This window comes from Parasteatoda tepidariorum, chromosome 3 (assembly GCF_982258835.1).
Source record: "Parasteatoda tepidariorum strain Cologne lab strain chromosome 3, Ptep-v5.0, whole genome shotgun sequence".
Taxonomy (NCBI): domain Eukaryota; kingdom Metazoa; phylum Arthropoda; class Arachnida; order Araneae; family Theridiidae; genus Parasteatoda; species Parasteatoda tepidariorum.
In genome coordinates, this window is record NC_141757.1 from 36042800 (window position 1) to 36067770 (window position 24971).

Below are 24971 nucleotides of genomic sequence, written 5' to 3' on the forward strand. Positions count from 1 at the left end.
TACAAACGCTTTATTTATAAAATGTTGGCAACACTTAACAATGTGTTTCCATGACAACAAGTCGTATCTCCATGAAAGATACATAGACTTTTGTAAATATCGTGATCATCGTGATTGTTAGAAACTGTTGTCATTGAAATGTGTTAATAAAAAGTATCAAAATGTACAAAGTGAAGCTATTAGTTGTTGGTCCATGTGAGGTATTAGTTCCCCTTTTCATTATTTTATTGTATAAGTATAGCATTTTTGTGATTGTAAAGTTCAAAGAATTTCTTAGCATTTGCAATAAAGTCAAACAAGGCCGTTTAATAACTAAAACTATGCAGTTACTTGACTTCTAAAAGGAATTCGTCCATTGAACACGAAAGGTCACAGTAATTGAGCCACAATTTGTTGTTAATATGCAAACAAATGAGAATAATATTCATTACCTCACTAAACGCTTATCACGAGTGACTTAAATCATTTTATCAATTCTATTTTTAATGAAAAAAAGAAAGTTACTACCGTTGTTGTCATCGAAGCTGTTTTACATAATTTTTAAGGCATTGTGAATGATTCTCACTGTTATAAAAGGCACTAAAATTTTTCTCATCTCATTATCTGAAGGAAAATTTAATCTCAGTAAAATTATATTTTTTTGCATCTTATGACTGAAGAAAAATAAATTCTTGTGTTATTTTTAAAATACATCGAATTATTTCCAAAAACAGGAAATTATAAAGTTTCGGTGGTTTTTTTTACAGTAGGAGGCTCTTTGCTGTGTTCCCCAACTCCCCTAATTGGTTTTCATTCAACATTGTTTATTTCTTCTGAAATGTCACTATTTTTCACAAAAACACTGAAAATTTTGGTTTCAAAATATACAACTATTTCAACTTCATGTTAGAATATTTTATTTATATGTTAATTAGCTAGCATCTACAAGGAAAAGACAATCTAGCTTCTCTTTTACTACTCATCCTCAATGACAGCATAATATGATGTTAATGATAGATGTGCGCATTGAACTCTGGGAGATTTGGAAGGGAAAAAAAATTAATAGTACAATAAACAAATTAGTTACCAATATTGTGGTTCTATTGTTTTTAAATTTTTTGTTATATTTTTGTTATTTTTTATTGTTGTTTTTATTTTGAAGTTAGTTAATTTTTTGTTATATTTATTGTTTCTTGTTACTAGTGTTCATAGTTAGTGATGTTTAATTTCCAACATAGACAATTCAACTATGAACACTTATTGTTCTGCCTGTGAAAAGCAATTTTCTGCAGATCAAAATTTTCAAAAACACACCATTAAGAAACATTCTAGTATTATTAATATTGCAACACCAAATTAAACTAAATTAAAAATTTTCATACTTGTGATGCTTTCAATGTGAATTGCAATGTGAGAGAAAATTTTAAACAACATTGAAAGACACTGATGAATGTGTTGAAACATATTATGGTTTGGTTATACTGAGAACAGCCTATACTGGAAAGGGGCACTTAACCTTAAAAAAATACATCAGTATAGAGTATACCGGGCAAATGTATTCCAGGCATTTGGCATTTAACTTTACAAAAACCTCAATGTATGTCATACCAGTTAGTGACAATTAATCTTAAAAAAACTTCAGTATGGGGTATACGGGGCAAATGTATTCCAGAAAGTGTCAGTTAACCTTAAAAACATCAATATAGGGTATACCAAGCAAATATATTCTAGGCAGTGGCACTTAACTTAAAAAAACATCAGTGTTGGGTATGCCGGGCTATGGCACTCAATTTATTGATTAATCTGATTATTAAAAATAATAAACAATGATTAATATGAATAGCAGCATTCGATAAACATATATTTTCATTAATCAGAAAGACTGTTATAATTCTCTCGACACATTTCTTCATTATGAACACAATAATGTTCTTTACTTCAATTTTTAATCATATCACTTTTCAAAAAAATATTAGAAATAAATGTAAGTTTTAACTAAAATATTATCGCTAAAAAAAGTATACGAATCCTTTCTAGACAATTTTTTTCCGATTCAAACAGCTATGTAAACAAAACCATGAATTCTGAACAGGATTATAAAAGTCGAAAAAAAAACTGCTGGACTTTCTAGATAAGTGTCGCAACAATTGAATAGAAAGATCATTAAAATATATAAATTTTATTTACAAAGTACTTTGATAATTTGAGAGTCACAGACATAATATCAGGCCTACTTCGAAAGGCATAATTATATGATTAATTACTAGTAAAATTAACTTCAACATTTTATACTTAAGACAACCTTATAATAACTATCTATAACAGATCTGATAAAAAAATTTATTTGCGCATCAATCGTTATATTATGCCTGATTGGAAGGGCACTGGACTCACGTTCGTGAGAACGGGAGTTCGAATCCAGCCGGCCGAAAACTCCTCGTGTAGTAAAGGGTGACTGGTGCGCGTTAAATCTCTCAGGTCACAAAGTCCTCCATGATTCCATAACAAATTATGCCTCTGGGGGGTATTGAATTGGAAATTGATCGTTCTCTGGTTCAGATCAAAATTGCGATCTGTATGAATGGATCCGCCCTATAAATGGGTGTTTCAGAAGTCGAATTTTCGGCCATAGATGGCGCCACTGGAAAACAGGAACAATCGAACCCACTCTACCTTAATGTCCGGCGTCAACAATAACGTCGTTATATTATGATGTTATTGAGCATTGGGATGAGGAGAAGAAAGGAAGCTAAATTGTCGTTTCTCTTTAGACGCTTGTTAATCATAATGAAATATATAATTACCTGGATTAGAAAAATAATCATTTTTACTTTTTACTGATATTGACTCAAGCGCGAGTTTATAAAAAAATGACAAAATAAAGATCTCGTGGTGAGGGAAAAATAAATTTTCTACTACAATAGATAACTAAGAGTCAATTTTTAACGCAAAAAAGGCTGAAAAAAATCGCGAAAAAGCACTTAAATTGACAATAACTTTCGAACAACGGGGAATTTCTCAAAAAACTCTCATTAAAACTATAATATAAAATGGTCATATCAGCACATTAAATTTCAACTTTGTAGTTGCATTTCAACGGACGGATTTCTAAGTCTTATATGGTTTGAGCAGCGAAGCAAAGTGTAACATATAGCAAAAAGAGTGGGAAAAATTCACAAAAAAAGCACTTCAAATTTCAAAAACTTTCAAACGAATATGAATTTCGAAAAAAAAAAAACTTACTGTTGAGTTCATAAACAAATCTGGTTTTTATTTTCAGCATTTCAAATTTTAACTCTGTTGTTGTATTCCGGCGGCCCGTATGGTATTTTTTTCCAACAAATATAACCGATAATAATTTTTAAACAAATTAACAAATCACACCAACTATGAACACTACTGGAATAATTCAAACCCTTTTTATGTAAAGAACATTCGCTATCAACAAAAGTTTTCTGTAGATGTGTGGTAGGAAATTTAAAGGAAGCAGATTTTATCCGCGATTTTTATTAATAATAACCAAATAAAATGCTTAAAATGAGTAATATATTACATTTACCGGTTGTCTTCCATATTAATAATTATAATAATAATTTTGTGTGTCCGTCTGTGATGCGCCTCTCTTATATAACTCCTGAACCGTTTGTGCTGCCATCCTAAAATTTGGACAATGAGTTAAACAGTTAAAGGATGCATTTTAGCCCTCGACCCTACATTTAAAAAGCGAAAGACGAGAAAGACATTGAAAATCGAATTTTCTCATTCGTTTAGCGGATGCCATTGTTTTAGATAGTTCAGTTTTTAAAAAAAATATTATTAAGATAACATTAGTGATTTAAAGAAAAGAAAAGCAAAACTGAAAACTGGTCCAAGCAAGACTGAACAATGCAACTATAGCATTAGCTTCGAAAAGTGATTCTGCTTAGAGATTCGCTCTTTTTATTTTTCAAAGGCTTTTTTTTTTTCCAATTTCATTGTAAATATCCAGAATGAGCACTCTAAATATTGAGAAAATAATAATAAATGTAAAAGGCTAATGTAATATGAATATAATATAGATAGATAGATGTTACTGGAGAAGAAGTACATAATCAATTTTCTTTCAGTGTGGAAAAACTGTGATATCAAATTTTCTTGCTGATGCTACAGAAACTATATCCAATGAATATTCTCCCACACAAGGAGTCAGGTAGTAATAGAGACTATTTCTCGAATAATCAAGTTAAAAATCAACGGTTTGATTATTTATTGTTTTTGTATTTTTGTGATACTAGTTTTGCGCTACAGCTAATTATGAATTTGCGTAGTTTGTAAGTTTTAATTTTATTTATTTCTTTTTTTTACTTATCTGTCTGTTACTTTGTTTATAAAATTCTGATTCTCAAAAGCTTTCATTAACGAAAGAATTGTAACCTGTATCGGCATTAGGCGCAGTTTGATATGCATTATAGCTAATCAGAGAGTAGTGAAAATTTCGATTGACAATATGTTCTATTTTTTAACAATATGGCGCAGAACATTTGATTACTTCAGGCACAGAACATTTGATTACTTCAGCTTGCCGAGAAGTGCTCAAAATTTTTTGCGATGATAATTTCTCTATATTTTGATTAAATTCAGCTTGTGGTGGTCAGAAAGCAACTGAAACTTGCCTTGCCTTCTAGCAGTGAAAGTTAGTCTTAAAGAGATCAGAATTGCGGATAAAATGACAATAAGTTCTGTTTGTATAGATGAAACTTGCATTTAAAACTTGTGCATTAAACTAGTCTGAAAGTTTAATTCCATCTTTGCAAACGAGAATTAGTAAAAATGTAGTAATAAATTCAAAGCGTGCAAAGAAATCTTTTATATTTTCTTTTTACAACTAAATTAATTTATCAAAGATTTAAATATTAAGAAATTCTTCATCTTGTTGTATGATTTTTACTTCAACTGTTCGATTTTAATATGCTAAAAAACAATAATTATATTTTCTGTAACTTATTGTGGTACTATTTAAGACTTTAGGAACGTATTGTGAGAAAATTGCTGTAAAATATTATTTCATAAAAAAGTAGCGTATAAAACCAAAAAATTCAACACTGTTTACGGGCATCTAAAAATATTTTGATTTATTCTAATGTTTTTATCTATGCCGCCATGCATGTAAACCTACTTCCACCAGGAAAATCAATGATCATTGCTTGTAAATGTTATTTAAAAAAAAGTAAATCGTCCCACGTACCCCTTGAGAACACTGTTCCAGGCGCTGTCATTTGACCTCTAATAATAAAAAGAGTTATTTGATTAAGATTGAAATTTATACCTCTATGATTATTATAAGCATTAGAATTAAAATGAGGAATTTTCTTTGTAACACATCCCCCCCCCCTTTTTTTTAATCTTAAATTATAATAAACAAACAGTATAATCGTTGTTTGCTTTCAGAATTCTTGAATTTGAAAGTGACAATTTAAACATCAATGGAAGAATTGGAAAAGCTGAAGTTGAATTATGGGACTGCAGTGGAGACACTAAGTTTGTTTCAGTTTCCTGATTTTCTTTGCTTGCATGGCAAAAATTGATGCAATGTGTGTGCAATAATAAATCATAAGGGATACTTTGACATTGAATTAAAAAAAAAATACTTGTCGTTTTTCACGAAAAAAACTGTTGTGTTGTCTGTTTGTTTGCAGAGTGATTCCCTCATTAAATGATTTGTTTATGTTGGGATCAATCGGTTTCCTTTTTCGACTCACTTATTTATATCTCACTAGAACGAAGAAAAATGTGCAGGAAGTATCCTGGATACGATTATTAGTTTGGGAATTATCAATTGTTAAATGCCAAGTGAAACAATACGATAGAAGTAAGTGATTAAAAAATCAAAGCAGTATGATCATTTATTGTAGACAAAAATACGAATGAATTTAGGTTTCAGTACCTTGTTGGGTTACTTCTAGCGCAAATGTCTGATGCGTTACGGTCGGGCATTGATGCATACTAGCCCCTGATGATATCTTAAAGCATCTAGATCCAATTCTGTTAAACTCAGATGATCTTCAACTTTCTGCCCTAAGTGGTCAAAGATATGCGCCATCAGTGACAATTCTGGGGATCTTGCAATCTAGGGAAGGTTGTAATATGGACAAAGCAGTCCTGTGATGCCTTTGCTGTGCGTGCCGGAGCATTATCCAGTTGTAAAATTTCTCCTGGAAGCCCTACTAGGAGGGACAACACGTGTTGCTGAAGGATGTCAGGTACGTACTACTGGGCTATCATAGTGTCATGGATCAATGTTAGAGGTGATCGTGTGTCGTAAGCGATGGCAACCCATACTATCACACCACTTGTAGGAACGGTTTGTCGCTGTACTGTGTTGGCAGGATTGAGCCATTCACCACGGGACCTCCCCACGCGTACGCAATTATCATCACTATCCAAATTGAATTTGAATTCGTCGCTAAAGACGACCTGATACCATTCTGCAATCCCTTCAAGCGCGTCACCACTCCGAACAGAGGCAATGATGGGATAGTATCAATCCTGCCTTTGCTGTACAGCAGCACACTGTTCTTACAGCTGGTGTGATGATATAGGTTACCATCACATAGGAGACACGATCACCCCAATATTGATCCACAGAACCGTGACAGCCCAAAGGTACGTTCTTCTTCAGCCACATGCGTAGTCTCTCATAGCAGGGGTCGCAGGGGCCCTCATTCAACAGGACAATACTTCGCTACATTACCAACCTTCCCTGTCCTGCAAGATCCCCAGAATTGTCACTGATAGAGTATATCTTGGATCACTTAGGACGGCAAGTTGAACATGATCCGAGTTTAGCCGAACTAGAGGCGCGTTTACAGAACTGTGGAATGATATGCCGAAGGACATCGTAAGGGATTTATATGCCTCAATGCGCGAATGCCATATTGCATTTTGCATTCGTGCTAGAGGTAACCCAACAGGGTATCTCAATTCCATCGTATTTTAGCCTCAATAAATGATCATTCTGCTTTGATTTTTAATCACTTACTTACATTGATTTTGTATTTGTGCATGCGAAATTAGGTTTCTTGATTAAGAGAAGGATCAAACACAGTTTCATAATCCTTGCGTTTTGTTGTTTTATGAGGGAGGTACTTCCCCTAAAATTTTGTTACAACTGCAGTCCTTACAGTAATGATCTGCAAAGTATGGATGGTGTGAAGTCAAGATTTAGCAATAGTGAGAGCCATTTTATGCTTAATCCAGCTCGTTCACGTAAGCATGCTCCATAGTGAGTGAACAAGTGCGATTAGAGGAATCTATTTTGTTTTGGATTGCTTCAGATCTTTTTTTTTATCCTCTCATGCGCGCATTCGCTTTTTTTTTAAAAAGTAGATTGCAGGATAATGTGTCGTGAGTATTCGTAATTTCTTAAGAACATGCGTACGTGAACGTAAATAGATCACTTCTCTCACTACCTCTCCCCAATCCCATACATTACATTGTGCGGAAGTTGACCGCGCGAAGAGAGCAACAAAAGACTGAAAGATATCTGTTGTTAAACGCACCTTTATTAACTGGCTTCTACCAGTGATTCGTCAAATGTCTCATACGAGTCTTTTCATAGCTTAAAATAGATTATATTTTGGACGTAAAAATCGTTTTTATACACAGAATTCTGATTAAAATATTATTTTCTGAAGTTAATGAATTCTTGGAATTATACTCATTAAGAAGATTCCTTCAAGTCTTTATGACGCCATTAGTCAAAACGAATCGAGGTAGTGGAATTTTCCTTTTTCGAATGATTATGTCAGGGGAGATATTGCAACCATCTGCGTTGCTTTCTTGTAAAATGATAGTCCAAATGGCCAAGACCCTGACCGGAAAGGTTACTTCCTTTATATATATATACATATATATATATATATATATATATATATATATATATATATATATATATATATATATATATATATATATATATATATATATATATATATATATATATATATATATATATATATATATATATATATATATATATATATATATATATATAACCTCTATACTTCCCTTCCCTTCCAACTAATAAAATTCATGATGACCTTCTTCAAATTCATAGCATGTTTAATCTCAGTGATATTATTAATGAAGATAACTGGAACTTTCTAGTACATATTAACCTTAACAACAATTATATTCTTTTCAATGACCACCTTTTTCAACAAATTAATGGTATTCCCATGGGAAATAATTTCAGTACTAACATCTGCAATATTTTTCTTTTTCTACAAGAATATAGATTTGTAAAATCACATGTTAATCTTCCAATTGATTCTCTCTTTCTCAGATTCATTGATGATCTATTAGTTATTAATTTTAATGATTTCGATATTCTAGCAAAACATATTTATCCAAATGAATTAATTCTTAATAAAACAAATAATAGTAATTCTTCAGCAAATTTTTTAGATTTGACTTTTAATATTAATGCAGATAAAAATATTACATTTAAACTTTTTGACAAAAGAAATGAATTTAAATTTCCAGTTAAAAAATGCATAGATTTCAACTCTAACTTAGCCAATAAGGTTTTTTCTAATATTATTGCCAATCAAATTCATAGATTTTACAGGAATAATTCTAACTATAACGAGTTTTTATTAGATACTGATATATATAAAAACGATTTAATTAATAGCCATTTTCCTAGTTCATTTCTTAATTTCTATTTTAAAAAAATCTTAAAAAACTTGGTACATTAATTTTTAATTTTTATTTAATTTTTCTGTTTTAAGAATAAGCTCTGATTTTTTCAAGGTAGGAACTAACTATGATAAACTATTCCTAAAGCCACTGGACGGAATAGTTTGGATGTATGACCTTTTATACTGGATTAGTTAAATATTTTTTAGTTACTTTTTAATATTTGTAGCCTCTTAAAATTAATTTAATTTTAATTGTCCAGTATAATAAACAGTTTATTTATTTATTTAATTATTTTTATTTTTGTATAAGTGGAATGGGCTCTGGTTCGTAAAGAACCACCCCAAATGAATGCAGGTGATACGTGTATACTTTAAAATTATGTAAGGTTGTATGAATGAAGAATAAAACCTATAAACGGTTTTCTATTCCTGTATGCAGGCTCTGATTTTTAAATAAGTCACCCTATGAAAGATGGATATGTGTATTCTGTAAAATTATGTTAGTTTTTATGAATGAAGGATAAGTCTATAAACGGCTTTCTATCCTGACAGACTGACTTTTAAATTAATTTCCCTTTTAATGATTTTTTTTTTTTTTAAAGACTGCTAATTTATTCAATCCGTTAAACATTTTTATTATTATTTCAATTTTATTACCTTTTTACTAATTGTTTCTCATAGATGGCAGCACTAATATTTTACCTAAACATTTTTTTTCTTCTTCTTCGATCAAATGTTTTTTTAATTTTATTATATTCGATTCAAGCTATAAGCAATTTTTTACATCTTCGCGATTTTTGTTACTACGCGATATTGTACTTTTAAACCTAAACCGCGTTTTAATTCACGCCGGTAAGTTTGATTTCCTTTTACATTTTTCTTTTATTTCATGATTTTTTTACAACATTAGGTTTTTGCGATATCGACACATATAAAGAATAATTTTTATCTTAGGATAATTATTCTTTATTCAGAAATATCGCATTATTTATGGCAATTAGATGTGTCTTGACAACGACTATTTGCCTTTACCATTCTTGTTTCTCTACCATTTAGTTTTTTATTTTTATTTTATTCATGTTTTTCATGTTAATTTGTGTGTATATATATATATATATATATATATATATATATATATATATATATATATATATATATATATATATATATATATATATAGAGAGAGAGAGAGAGAGAGAGAGAGAGAGAGAGAAGTAATTTTTATAGTAGGCAGGAGGGTTACAGTACATCCTATATGCCTTGTTGGTTTTTCGAATGACTCCGATTCATTTTCTCTCGGAAACTTGTGAAATTATTATAATTAAGTGTGTTGATAGTTTTTTTTTTAATAAAACAAATAAAAAGAAGATGACTTATTCCAGGTTTGAAAATTGTTGGCCCGCTCTCATGAAAGAGGCCAGCGGTATCATATTTGTGTACAGTAGTGACTTCTCGAACATAAGAAAAGAAATGGATATGTGGTAAGTGTTTACTGCCTGACCTATTTTCCCATTCATTTCTGTTCTTTCGGTCAAAACTTCACTTGATTTGAGTTCGAAACTGTGTGTTCTTCTCTTAAGTTTGACATAGGCGTAGCTAATGAATTATATGTTATAGACGCAAGCAATTTCCTAGTTTAATATCTCTTTTAGATGTAACATTAATTATGAGCAATGATCAGATTTTTTTTTGTCGCGGGCAATAAAAAAAAAAGGTACATTTTGAAATCTTGAATAGCTTTTGATCTAATAATTGGCTCTCCACTCACTAGAACTAAAGATTAACGGTTTAAAAGATTAACGATTTAAAAGATTAACAATTTAATGCAATCAATGGTGAAGGCAGATTAATGAATTAGTGTTTTTACTTACCTTTTCTTACTTACTACAATACTTTAAGTTACGAAATCAGACACGAAAACTGACTTTCTTTAAATAAATATACCCTTTTTTACGACTATTTATATTCCTGATCTTGAAAATTATTAATGATGTAATATATATGAGAAATCTATTTGTATAATGAAATGGGGGGAAAAAGTTTTGAAAAGCTAAGCTACTCAAGTATTATTTCTTAGTTAAATTTTAAAATTTCATTCATGAAAATTACTGGACACAAAATAGAATTTGGAGTATGAGGGAGGAAAATGGATGGTAGCAGTATTCAATAATATGATTTCATTTAGTACTAGCTGAATACCCGTTCTTCATACGAGATGAACAAAATAAAACAAAAAATCAATTAATCAGTACTGAACTACACTACAAAATCATGCCCAAAACTAAAAGGCATATACAGACACAATTGGAGAGTTTAGGGGAGGAACCAAGTAAGTGACATTTTAGGGGTATTTATGATCAGTGAAAATAACATGAAGTGGTTACATCAATATAGGTAGATTTAATGTAACAAAATTGTTTTTGCTTTCACTTAAATCTTAACGTAGCTAATTCACATAAGTGTTTAGTATGTGTACATGATTTTTATTTCCAAATTAGGCATTGGTAAATAAAGTAAGATGAAGAATAATTAGTTCCGCTTTATAATAAATCGGTAATAAAATATTTCAGAGACTTCTCTTTTTCCTCTTATATTATAGCTGATTATAAGCTCTCTAAAAATGTCATTTACCTGGTTTCTCCACTTACATTTTCAATTAATAAAGCTAAAATAATTTTAAATAAAATAATTTTAAAATATTAAATAATTTAATTAAAATAATTTTAAAATATTTATTATTATTTTTTGCTCTTCCTGGTGGCTTTACGTTATTATATTAAGAAAAACACGGGTTTTGCTGTTCATCCCATCAGAATAGAGATTAACTGTATTTAGACACGAGCATCATCATCACTTGGCATGATATTGCTTGCGGTCAACTCATGATAGTCAAAACTCACCTCTATCAAGTTATTTTCTTCAGAACGTATCCCTTTCAGGAGTGCGTAGGACACTGATTTTAACAGTATCGGTAATAAAACTGCTTTGTATTGGTACAGTTTTAATAATCACCAAATATATCAATATAATACATACTTTATATCTGTATTAGTATATTTTATGCTTATTGTATAACCCTTCAACATTTGAGTTTTGTGTGAAATACATCTATGGCAGCAAACTCCTTGTTAAGGACTTGTTAATGACATTACCACTTCTCTATCTTACCTATGTTTACTGTTTAAATACTACTTATAAGTAGTGATGGAAAAGTTCTTTTAATTCTAAAATATTATTACATTCTTTTTGCTACCTCTGGAAAAATATTTTCTGAAACTACAAAAAAACTATTGTAGAATTCTTATTAAAACAGCATCAAATACCATATTACCAGTAGTAGTTATTACCAAAATGAATGAAGCATCATCTGCGTATAACAAACTTCACATTAACCTTTTTTCCTCTAATTTTGCTTTTTAGCGCATAACTTATTATATTTTTTATTTCAATTAATACATATTACAAATATTAATTAAGCATTGGTTTCAATAATAATGTGAAGAATAATAATATTCTCAAAACGAAAAAGTATCTTTTCTCCATTAACTTTGCTTTAAAGTAGATAGTTTATTTTTTATTTATTTCACTTAATACATATTTTCAACATTAATTAAGTATCATTGTCGTCAATAATAGTATAGCAATTTCCTACGACTCCTCTAAACGGTTATGTACCTTTACTCCTTAATTTTTACCCTTTTAGTGCATAGCTGATATCTTTTATTTCAATACGCATATATCACCTAAATTAATTAAGAATCATTGGCGTCAGTAATAGTATGGCGATTTTTTACGTATCTCCTAAGCGAATTAGTACCACTTTTCCATTAATTTTGCTTTTGAATATATAGCTATTTTTTTTTTTCATTTTAACTACCGTTGATTTTTAATCATTTACTTTTATAGAAACACATTTTATTAGATATAAGCAAAATAAACACGTGATATCAGATAACTTTAAAAAGATTAATTTGTTGACGTAATTCATGAATGCTAATCATTAATGCTGTTCATTGAATTTATTTGACATAGTGAATAAAATATAATTAAATATTAAAATACGTGCAATAAACTTTTATTTATTAAATAGATGAGCAAGCAAATATCCCTCATGATATCTTTAAAATATTTGAAAAATCGAATTGCCTATAGTTAAATTTGAAACAATGGTGAACGCTTAACCAATCAGAAAGTTCCATTTCGTTTTTCGCTCATCCCGCTCGAATGGATTGTCGTAGAATGCAGATTTTTGTATTGCTAACAAAGTAAATAATGCGTATTTTATGTTTTACTAGCACTACTTATGTTAACAATCTAGGAAATGAAGTAAACTTTTATCGTAAAATTATTGTACTGCCATCCAAATCTACTTCTTACTTATTCTAAAAATACACAAGATAATAACAGAAAATCTAATATTCTGTAGCATCAAGATCAATGAAAAATAATATTACGGCGAATGATGGATAATAATAGTTTGTATCGTTCTAATATTCGAGAACTAAAGGCCTGGTTTCTTAGGACAGGACGCCGTCAGCTGGAAATCAGCGTTAACCTCTGATTGGTCCATTTGTGAGTTTGATAGTATACGTCATCGAACGCTCATCTTGAACTACAATTATCGTCCAACTCAACTGCAGTTGGATTACAACGTGACGTTAACCACAGAAGCAATGGCGGACAACATCCTGTTGCACATTGAAATCAGACAAGATTTTGAGTTTGACACTAAACATAGCTTCTTCATTAAACATAGCACTCTTCATTTAGCTCAGCTATAATGTGTTTTTTCTTGGACAAAGTCATTATTTGTTCTCTAAAACACTGGTCGACAATAACAAAATCAATGCAAATTCAAAATAAATACTTGTTTACGTTATTAACGAATGCGCAATGAGAGATAATGTCTGCGTTGGACCGACTGCTCACGCTGAGCTAACAAAAAAGTATTTTTTTGGCGTCAGATCTACGTCAACTTTCCGCTGACGCCCAGATAAGGCGCTAGTTCTAAGAAACCAGGCCTTGAGCTAACAAACCAGTATTTTGTTGGCGTCAGCGTGACGTTGACCTCCCGCTGATGCCCAGATAAGGCGCTTGTCCTAAGAAACCAGACCTTAAGATATACTAAATAATGTTAGATTTTTTGATGTTATCTAATATTATTTTGGGTTCCAAAGGGTGTGTCATAGCCCTCTAGTATTCTAATAATGACAATCCGTTTCTTTTGCAGGTATGCAAATTTTGTTCAAACTCAAGGATTAAAAGATAGTCAATGTATTGTGTTCTGTCACAGAAAACCCAATACACATGACACACGTTCTTCAGAACTTTGTGAGTATTCTTCACCATCTTATTTTTGAATCAAACTTATGATCCTACAGTGAAATCTACATTAGTTATAATTTAATCTAAGTTTAGGGTACACTTTAAAAGTTAGAAAAAACCTATAATTTTTGCTGTTAACAAATGCCTTGACAGTGGGTCATGGATTGATGTCTAAAAATCCAGAAAACTTGACAAAATACCCTTTTTCTTCCTTTTAATAGCATTCTAAAATACGAAATACGCTTGAGTTCTTACCCTCCCATCGCCGATGCCTTTTTCATTTTTATAGATTCATCTTCTCGATATTTGTAAATCACACATCGTGATTCGTATTCACATGAATTAAAATTCATACACCGCAGCTCGTCTTTTCGCAAATTAAAAATCACACATGACGACGAAATTTAACATCATGCCATTTAAAAATTTCACATCTTGATTCTTATTATCGCTATTTAAGAATTACTCATCAAAATTTATATTCACGCCATTTAAACATGATGAAATGAAGATAAAGTTAGTTGAGCTGACTCAGGCTGAAAATAGTTTAATTGGAGAAGAAAATGGTACTCATTATGTGCTAGGAAAGGATAATGAAAGTAACAGCATAACAGTTGCTCAAGTGATAGTTTATGCTGTGAATGAAAGTATAATTACTGTTTCCCAAAAGCTTACAATTATTCGCCATTAAAAATAATATTAATCATCGTAAAATTGAAAAAAAAAAGTTATTTATCCAAGTTTCCATGTTCTAAATTGATTTTTGAAATAATGAATGTATTTAGAAAGAGAATGTTTCTCGTATTTCACTTCCGTCAAACTCACGAGGTGAGCTTTCGTCTCTTATTTCTCGTGCCCGTGAAATTTACTGGCTTGAGTGTTCAAAAGTAACGCATCAAAAAGTTATAAAGATATTTATTTTTTGTGTCTGGAACTTTTCTTCACTTCTTATTTAACACACTAGATGGTTGTACCAAGCTATTTTAAAATTATTAATATTTAAAACTCAACGGACAAATTTTCAAACGTACCTCACCTCAGCATGTAAATCATGGAATGCCGAAGAGTCACATGGTACAAGTAGATACTACATTCTGCCAACCAAATATACTTAGCTTTTAGCTTGCATAGACTCTTCATAATCTTAAAACAACTCCACTTATAAAAATACGTGATCAAATAACACGACTTTCACTATAAATGAAAACGTGTTTTCGAAATTCTACAACACCAGCACGGCGCGGGTTTAAATAGGTGTGTACGATTTTACTCAGGGTTTAAACTCCGAGTAAAACCGACGATATAAAGTGCGAAAATTGCAAAAACAATTATAAGGTTTACGTTAATGTCACAGCGACTTCTACTTCCTTGTCTCTCATTTGAGGGACATTAAAAATTTTCAATTAAAACAATAACAAAAAAATTAAAAGTTTATTCTGTTGTTTTTACGTCACTTAGTATTAGTATGTATTGTTTCAAAAAGATCCAATACCTATAGAAATACATTTCTGATCAAAAATCTGAAAATGCACGTATGGTATATTTCCAAAAGATGCTTCGAAAATTATCAAACTCAACGCCCCCAAAATCCTGCAAAAAACATTATTTTGAAAACCCAACTTGGTTGTTAGTGGGGTTTAAGAAGCCTAGAATTTTCTTTTGCGGAAAGTTTCTTGCGAGTTTTATTTATTTATATTGGATGCTGACTTTACACCGTTACTTCTTGAAAATAAATCTCTTCATTTACAAACGGTTGGAGACCCCCGCTACAAAAGTTAACTGATGCGCAAATTGCTTTTTTTTCCATTGATTCTTTTTTAAAAAGCATGAACTAACTCTTCCTCTGGTGTGTTTTGCAGCTAGTCTCTTCTCAAGGATCACGTGGGTGCAGACGAACATCGAGGAGAATGGAAACTCCCTTCGCCGAGAGTTCAACAGCTTCCTGCAGAGACTCCTCAGCAACATCAGTGAGAGACGAGACCAGGAAGAGCTTAGCATCCTCAACCAACAACACTAAAGACATATAACAATTTGCTGCTTTGTATATAGGAATCCTTGTTTTGAAATGCATTTTGAAAGTTACAAATACAATTTTTTTTCTTCTTCTTGAAAATCGAGTATTAAATAAAATTTCCAACTGAAGTCTTTGAGTCCCATTAACTCAACGCAAATGGTGTGCTTTTATTTAAAAAAATTACCGTATGAAATAATTTTTTCTGTCATGGAACAACACAATGAATGTCCAAAAATAACTGGTAAAAATGTATCATTAAAAACAAATACACGTTGATACACGTACAACATGGAAGACTTCCAATAGCATTTTGAAAGAGCAGGAGTATTGAGTTTAAAAAACATTTTATGGTCGGTTGTATGAATTGAACTCAATCAGGGTTTTCACGATCATTTATAAAAGTGATAGAGATCTAGATGTTTTAAGCTGCCAATAAATTTTCAATTTAAAGAAAATAAATATGGGTGCAAAAAAGAAAAAAAAGAAATACCATGATAGGAACAATTTTGTAATTCTTAAATGAAAACTATCTTAAAGTACTTTTCAGTAGTCTTGAGAAACCTTAGTTACTATTCATATATTTTTTCCAGGTCTTGGAAACTGTTATTTCTATCATTATATTTTCCTGATCACTCAAAAAGACTGTTTTCAATGGTAAACTTATGTTTCATTGACATCGGCTTCCTGTTAGTAATCTGTACCTTAGAAGTGTTCCTAAATCCCACAAGTAAAAGTAGACCCGCAAGTATCTATTACGACATTTACTAAAATGTCACTCAGAACCATTCTCTCTCACTTTATCTCTTTAATTAATAGAATTGATCTTCCGTATTAAGTTATGGTTAAAAGAAACTTAGAATTCTTCAAAAAATAATATTTAAAAAATGAAAAAAATAAAAATTCAGAAAACAGAATAACGAAAAGTTATAATCTCTACGTCTGCTCACACAACTATATTTGCACTTTAGAGTGCTTTCTAATATTGTATTAATCTAGCCGAAGCAAAATATATAAACACAATAGTGTGAGGAGCACCAAAACAATCAAAATGAAAATAAAACATATTAAGCAACAAACACAAAATTCAAGAAAAATGCAGAATGAAGCAATACAAAATGTAACATATAAAACGAGTAGAGAAATCAAACGTTCTTCTACTTTCTGACATTTGCAAAAGAGATTTAAAAGCATTTTCGATACTAGTTACCCGATTACAAAATATGAAAATAAAGCGTAAATAGAGGATATTGGGTAATATTTTATGGCGCGTTCTTATTGAAGTACGGAACTGCATTTGACTTCTGTGTTACCTTGGATTGGTCCAACTCTGGATTTGCACATGGTATATATTATACTTGATAATTCAAAATTTGTAATTAATAAAAAGTGGAACTTTAATTATTAAATTTTAATTATGATGATTTTTAGAGAAATTATTTACATTTATTGAAAAAAATACTGTATTAAATATTAGAAGAGTTTTAGACACGTTTTTGCACGCAGTAAATTTGCACATAAGAAAAATGTCCATAAATGTAGCAAAATTTTTTTGCGTTAAAATATTCATTAATAGTTTTTAACTCACAATTATCTCAATAATAATTTATTTTCATTGGATATTCAAATGTTTTAACCATATTTTGGAAGAGTTTCTCTATTTGTTTTTTAGATAAATAAATATTGCTACGAATTCTTTTAATTCTATTTATTTGACTAAAATTAATATTTAAATAAATGTTTTTAGAATTCCTTGTAATTAGTTTATTTATATTAAATTTAAAATCTTGATATTTCCTTTTTTTTTAAATTCTTTAAAGCGAAAAAATTGAAACTAATGTTATTGTTATTTTTATCATGATTAATTCCTAGGTAAATATTATTTAACAAACTTGAATAATTTTGAAAATTGAGTTAAATCATTAATAAATCCAAAAACAAATCTAATATTAAGAGTATAGTTTTTTTCTTCATAAAAGTGTAACAATAAGTTAGATAGAAGTAACAAAAAATTCGTTCCTAGTAGTATTCTATCCATTTGAACAAAAAAAAATATTTTCTATTGTAAAGATAATTATTAAAAGGACAAAAATTAATTAGAATTTCCCAATAATCAAAATTGCAATTAAGGTTATTTTTAAAATCATACTAATAACTCAACTGAACATATTTTAGTTTAGAAAGGTGAATGCTATTGAAGAGATATTGGAAATCAAAAACAGCAATAGAATTAATTATATTTTGCTTAATAAATTCTAAAATCGGTTGATTATTAGTGATAAACCTTCTTTAATATTGTTAATAATTTTATTTAATGGTTAAAGAAATGGTGCCAGGTTAGGTAAGTATTAGACCCCTATGTGATTGTTCTAAAATCCGTATTATAAAAACCGCTGCACACATTTTCCAGCGGATTTTGCTTGAGCTCTTAACTCAGTAAACTGATTTAATAAATGTTATCTTGTGTTGCTTTGCCTGAAACCACCCCACTTTCGTCAGCAAAATTTGTATATATACTGTTTAAAGTTATTGGGTTAAATCAGGATACACACTGAAACTTTATTTTTATTGACAACAGAGCCGAAGCAGATTTCTACTAAATAATTTCTACTAAATGGTTTGTTACAATGTATTTGTGAATAAGTGGTTGCAAGCTACCACCCAGATTGTACTTGAAAGAATGTTTTTGTACTTCTGTTTAGTTATGCTTCCGCCTTTGGTGTCTTAATACCAGCTTCTGGTGCAAGCCACGTTTGATGAGTATCTTTCACTTCACCACAGTAGGTCGAAATCCCAATGCCGTCAATCGAATGAAGGAATGTTTTTACCTCTTCATGTAATGCATTTTTGGTGTTCTTGCACAATCGCGAGTTTGTCCCCGTGTTCCACACATATTTTAAGAAAAGAGATGAATGATTATTGACTATGTAAATGTGAGTTTATTAATTACAAAAATATGCTACAATTCTTCGCTCTTCTCCTCGTTATCTGGACTCATCGGAAGGGAAGGAAATCTCTTGCAGACAATATTCTCTGAAGAACCATTTCTTAAGAGATCATATACAGAGGGGGGTAAGGGGGAATCCATCACCTGGAACATGTAGAGGAGGATGCTCTGCAGGGAGACAAGCTGCAGCTTTAGCTTCCGACTCTCCTCTTGAAGCCTGCGACAAAAGAGTTTGAATAATTGAGTTTCACATTTAGTATGTACACAATGAATCATACAAACTATTAAATCATAATTCGAACATATTTTGTCTCAATATTTTAAAAGGACTTTATAATATTTTATTTATTCAGTGTTTTAATATGACTTTAATAAACTTTTCTTTTTTTCTTTTTAAACTCTTTAGAGCATTCTTCCGAACCCTAAGAGTGCAAGTTCCCGATGTAAATTACTAAAAGCCGATAGGCTGAAAAACTAATAATTGCATCTTTAATTATATTACACATAAAATGTCCAGTTAGTAACTGAAATTGTCTTAAAAATTTCACTAAGCATTGGACGAAAATAAACAAACAAGTTTTTGAACTTTTATATCACTTGATGACGAGTTAAGCCAGTTCGTTTTGCCTTCGTTTTAATTTAAGACATTCATTTTTATTTTACATTTGTCGGCCAGGTGGCCGAGCGGTTAGCGCGTCTGATTGCGAAGTCAATGGCCGCGGGTTCGAATCCCGCTCTGGGCATTAATGTTACTCTCTGATGTGTGTGATGAGTGAATGTGGCCCACTCCACGAACGGGTCTGTGGCAGTGTGGCGTGGGCAATGTTACTCGCCTCCGTGACTTTGGTTCACAGGTGCCCACTGGGTAACGCGAAATGAGAAACAACTCTGGCATCTTCTTAAGGCGAAACGAGTGCCCGCCATTCGAAAAAAAACAAAAAACATTTTAGATTTATTATTTGAATCGGTATTCGTCTTTCAATTTTGCGCATGATTTTGAAGTGTTGTTCAGTACTGAAGTATTGATTCTTTTTTTTTTCACCCCATACGAGGAACGGGTATTCAGCTGGCATATATATATATATATATATATATATATATATATATATATATATATATATATATATATATATATATATATATATATATATATATATATATATATATATATATATATATATATTATTTTTCTAACTTAAAGTGTTTTAGTAGTGTTTTAGTTTGTAAAGTGTTTAACTTAATGTGTCCTGAGAACGTTTCTCAAAAATTTTATTACCTCATACACATAATTTGGAAATTGTGATTGAAATAAGTATAAGAAGTGTGCTGTTGATAGAATTAAAACTAATTTTATAATAAGGCTTAAAGTATATGAACATTACACTAAACAATTTAGCGTAGAAGAAAATATAAAAGCTAATAGTTCTTGGCACTCGCCATTATGGATAAGTTTTTGATTTGTGATTCCTTGATATATTTTTTCATCAAGAAAGAAATCTTTAAACTTGACATCCTGATACTTAACTAACTATTGATTATAAATTACTATTTCACAGCAAAATACCTTCCAAACAAAGTGGAAACTCGCCTTATAGATGAGGAGAACCTTCTTAAACCTTCTTCGGATTTTTCAACAAAAAATTGATGCAATAAAGTTGTAAGTTTTGTTGTTTTGTTAAGCAATTTAAAACTGCACATTTTCAATCCTTAGGGTTTTTTAAAATGCAATTTTGTTACGGTATAAAAGTAATGAAAATCAAAAACCAGTTTGGATGATGCTAACATTATTTTTTAAATAGACTACGTAAAAGGAAAATTTATTATCAAAAATAGCAAAAGACAGACACATGTATAATATTAAACAAATACTGCTTATTGTAGAATTGTGTTGGCATTATTTTATCAGAAAAAATTAATGTATCAACACAACCGAACAAACATCTCCACCATCAGTTTATTTATAAAAATTAAATTAAAGATATTTTTTCTCCTCCTTCTTTACCACTTTGGCAATTGAGTTTGGTTGGGAAAGACCTCTTAAGATCGGTGTAAGTACCATTAAAAATAGCTCTTTATTGATTAAAAAAAGTATTTAATTAAAAGTATTAAAGTAAAAGTAATTAAGTAGTTCCAAATAGTGTACTTTTAGCCCTTATGAGAACTCAACAGTTTATGTATTTTAATGTTCAGCGTTATTAAATTAAAAATTCGATCAAATTTTTTAAATGAACAACATAAAAAAATTTTAGGAGCAGTTTTTTTTTCTATATTTCTGTAAAACACTCTATCCTGATGTTTGAATCGAAATTGCCCCCTTCATGTAGGTGACGACTCACTTGAAATTGTTCTCTTTTAGTTTGGCGTTCTCCATCATTTTTTGGTTGAGACGAGTGACCACAGTGGTCAGTTCCTGCCTGAGATTGGAAGTTTCTTTGCAACCTCCACTATTCTTCATCATCTGGTAAAGGGAAAGAGGTCGTAGATATACCACCCGGCACACACCCCTGCTGCCCGACATCAGCATCTTACAGACCTCACTGGAATTCTTTCCAATCACTATGTGACCGTTCACTTCCACCAACCTGCAAAACGAACAAAAAAATCTTTCATTTTAAACCTTCAAAATTTTTTTCTACAAGGTATAGTAGCCTAATAAGGTCTACTCGTACGGTAACTACTAAAAATTACTTGACAATTGAAGTACAAGAGATGTATTTGGAAGAAAGGATTATTATTTTTTTTTTTGGTATAAAGATTTTAGTTTTATCTATTGGCCGGGATAGCCTAGTCGGTAGGGCGCTGGGCCCATGTCCGAGAGTTCGTTGGTTCGAATCCCGCCGACCGAAGACTCCCCGTGCAGTAAATGGTGACTGATGCACGTTATATATGTCGAGTCGCAAAGTCCTCCATGTTCCCTGAACAAATCAAAACCTCTGGGGGTACTGAATTGGAGATTGATCGTTCTCTGATTCAGGTCAAAATTACGATCTGTGGATGAATGAATGGGTGTATGAATGAGCCACCCTATAAACGGGTGTGACGTATGGGTGTGTCAGAAGTCGAATTCTTGGCCATAGATGGCTCCACTGGAAAACCAGAACAATCGCACCCCTCTGCCCAGGCATACGAAGAGAGAGAAAGTCTTGAATTCTACAGCTTTAAATAGATGAAAGTTTTATTTGAGAGAGTGAAAGAAGGTCCTAATAAATGCATTTTGAAAAAAAAAATATTTTTCTTACATTCGAATTTCGTTTCTAATTTTAAGTTTTTTTTAATTCTCGCATAGCAAAAAAGTACGAATTCGTCAGCAGTATGGATATCTATTCAAAAATGCATGTTTTTGATTCCTTATTAGTGGTCAATACTAATACTGTGAGGCACATCGAATTAGCGGTAATAAATGTAGTGCATCAAGTAAGTACCCTTTCATTACATCAAAAATTATCCGGACCTTTTAATTTTTATTTCTTCAATTATTCCACTAAACTTTTTTTTCAAATTCAAAAAGTGAATAATTTTAATGTTAAGTGAATTTCATGTATTGCAAATAATATCAGAAAGTCAGTATTAAGTAATAGTGTGAAACATTTCTATTAATTAATGCTTTATACTTTTGAATTTATTATTTTAACTGCATTAACTGGACATTTTATACGATGATTATAATAAAATAAATATAATTTGTTGACTGTTTAATAAATATAAAACTGCTCATAAATTGTATATTGTTTTGTTTTCATAAAAAGTCGAGTAAAAATGTAAAAAATAAGACAAAAAAAAAAAAAAAAAAAAAAAAAAACCGCTTTTAGTTTTAAGCTTTTCATTTGGAGCAATAATAGTAAAAAAAACTTAGTTTTATTTTAAGAAAAGATGATATATAAACACTACAAAAAATATTGTTCAATAAACGGATACATATTTTCATAATATACAATTAAAAAATTTGATACACGTTTTGCTTTTATTTGATACCACTTTATGCAAAAAGAAAAAAGAAAAAAAATCTGGGACGTTTTTGTTAAATAAAAAACAATGCGATTTGCTGACCTATAAGAATGCGCTAACCTTGGACCATTATTTTTAATGTTTCTATAGAGATATCTAGAAAAATTCGAAGTGATAATTTAAAACTTAACGAAGTGATAATTTAAAAGTTCTGTTGTCTTTCTAAAGAAATTTCTATCAGTTTTTGAAGTCATCATAAGGTGTATGTTTTAGGATTAAGTGATTGGCTGTCTTTTATTCGTGTTTTAATCCCCCTCCCCCCATTTAAATTGTTTTACTGCTGATAAATATGTCCCTGTTTTCAAGTCGAAAAGCATCGACGTATGTTTTTAAAGGAAATATCATCCCATAAGTCTGTTTATTACCTGTCTCCATTCTGGAGTTCCGTGTCTTGATGAGCCCACTCTACTTTAGGAATGGGTGCTCCGTCACTCTGACACGAGACGAGGAGGGATTTTTCGAGGTGAACGTGTTCACTGGCATGGAGTGCTGGCACGGCTCCTCTCTCTTTTAAATAGGTGATGTAATCGTGCAAAGGCTCCCACATCTCTTCCATCTGCAAAGAGAGTACGCCCTACTACATAAAACGGCTGATAAAGCTTGGAAAAATCTAAAAGGTTAAACACATTACGTCGGTAAGTTTTTAAATCAATAGACAGCTTGGAGATGCGTGTTTACGAAAATGGACACCGAACTTTTTCAATTTTCAACTAGAATTTAACCACTAAACGTGCTTACTTTTCCTTACTTATTTTAACACTAATCATAATCATCCAGGGGGCAAAATGCCGGATTTCGCGATCTGGGTGGCTAGGTATGAAACAGATGTTACTTTTCAGGCAATAACCTCTAGACGATAATGTTGAGTTTTATAACTCTAAATTCCTACAAGTTTAATGTGACCATCATTACCATTATTATCAAATCTATGGAACCCGTGGTAACTTTGTAAAAATAACCATTGACTTTTAAAGTCATTAAAAGAAAGAGATAAATTTAATGAAATGTACCAAGTGCGTATAGACTATACCACATTACGAATTTATTTCTCAGACGATACGACTTAAGTCACGTCGTGACGTATACAAAAAAAAAACGTGTACCACTTTTTTAAAATTCGATTTCTTGGGAGCTATTTGACTGATTTCATTCAAAATTTGCATTTTTTCATGTAAAATTACATTTTATAAAATGATGTAAAAAATTGTATACCTTAAAATCAAAATATTTTTCGACTAGTATTGAATAAAATTTAAAAAAAAAACGCAAATATTAACTAACAGTTATTATTTGCATGAAGTTATTTATGGATAAACAAATTTTATAATTGTGTGCAAAAATGCTACAATTCGCTTAAGAAGTTCTCGAGTAATGTTGAAATACGCAAAAAGTAAAATTAACGTTAAGGGGTCCAAACTTTGGACCACTCTAAACTATGGGGACCATGTTTCCCAGATTGCGGTTATCCCCTATATTTTGATGGTCAGAAATCCGAATCCGTCAGAAAAAAGGTATGCTTATTTAGAAAAAGTACGTTTTTATGTCTGATGTTGTAACTTAAACTATTGTCTACACTAACTAATTAGCATATTTCAGGTTACCCCCTTGAACCATTAAGATTGAGTTCTAGAACGTGAGGATCCGATCATTAGATCAAAAGTTATTCAGGGTGGTGTGTTGTTCTATTTGCACACTGCACATTGTTCACTTTCGACTATTAAAGACTTCTTCACGTTTTGTAAATGGAGACAGATGCACGTTAAATATGTCGAGTAACAAAGTCCTCCATGTTCCCATAGCAAATCAAACCTCTGGGGGTACTGATCCAGGAGTTTCCTTGTCTTCTGTATTGGTTCAAAATGACATGGCTATGAAGTTGAACATTAGTAGTCGTAAGCCCGAAATTGGATCGGCTGTTCAACGACAGTTATAATAATTATAATACTTGCAATTTATAATAAAATATCTATTTTCCTTCAGATGAACTTTCAAAATAATTATTTTCTATTCACTTAAAGATCAA

At 30.9% G+C, this 24971-nt stretch overlaps 2 protein-coding genes across 3 annotated transcripts in view; one reads left to right on the forward strand and one right to left on the reverse strand.

The window, feature by feature from the left end:
• Window positions 1-23: 23 nt before the first annotated feature.
• Window positions 24-16125, forward strand: LOC107444339 (intraflagellar transport protein 22 homolog). Of its 2 annotated transcripts, XM_087159058.1 has the most exons (6): window positions 27-200; window positions 4086-4168; window positions 5407-5496; window positions 10043-10141; window positions 13891-13991; window positions 15845-16125. In XM_087159058.1, exons 1-6 carry the CDS (start codon window positions 162-164, stop codon window positions 16000-16002), a joined length of 570 nt encoding a protein of 189 aa, XP_087015184.1. In that variant the 5' UTR covers window positions 27-161; the 3' UTR covers window positions 16003-16125. The 2 variants fall into 2 exon arrangements, with proteins under 2 accessions (XP_087015185.1, XP_087015184.1); XM_087159059.1 differs by lacking the exon at window positions 5407-5496 and having other exon boundaries at window positions 24-200.
• Window positions 16126-18540: 2415 nt separating this feature from the next.
• sprt (PDZ domain-containing protein sprite) overlaps window positions 18541-24971 on the reverse strand; it is a 28327-nt gene continuing 21896 nt past the window's right edge. The window contains exons 4-6 of the mRNA XM_087159060.1: window positions 23314-23504; window positions 21280-21525; window positions 18541-19160 (exon numbers count right to left, since the gene is read on the reverse strand). Of these exons, the coding sequence (XP_087015186.1) occupies window positions 18956-19160; window positions 21280-21525; window positions 23314-23504 (642 nt within the window). The 3' untranslated portion in view covers window positions 18541-18955. The remainder of the gene's footprint in view (window positions 19161-21279; window positions 21526-23313; window positions 23505-24971) is intronic.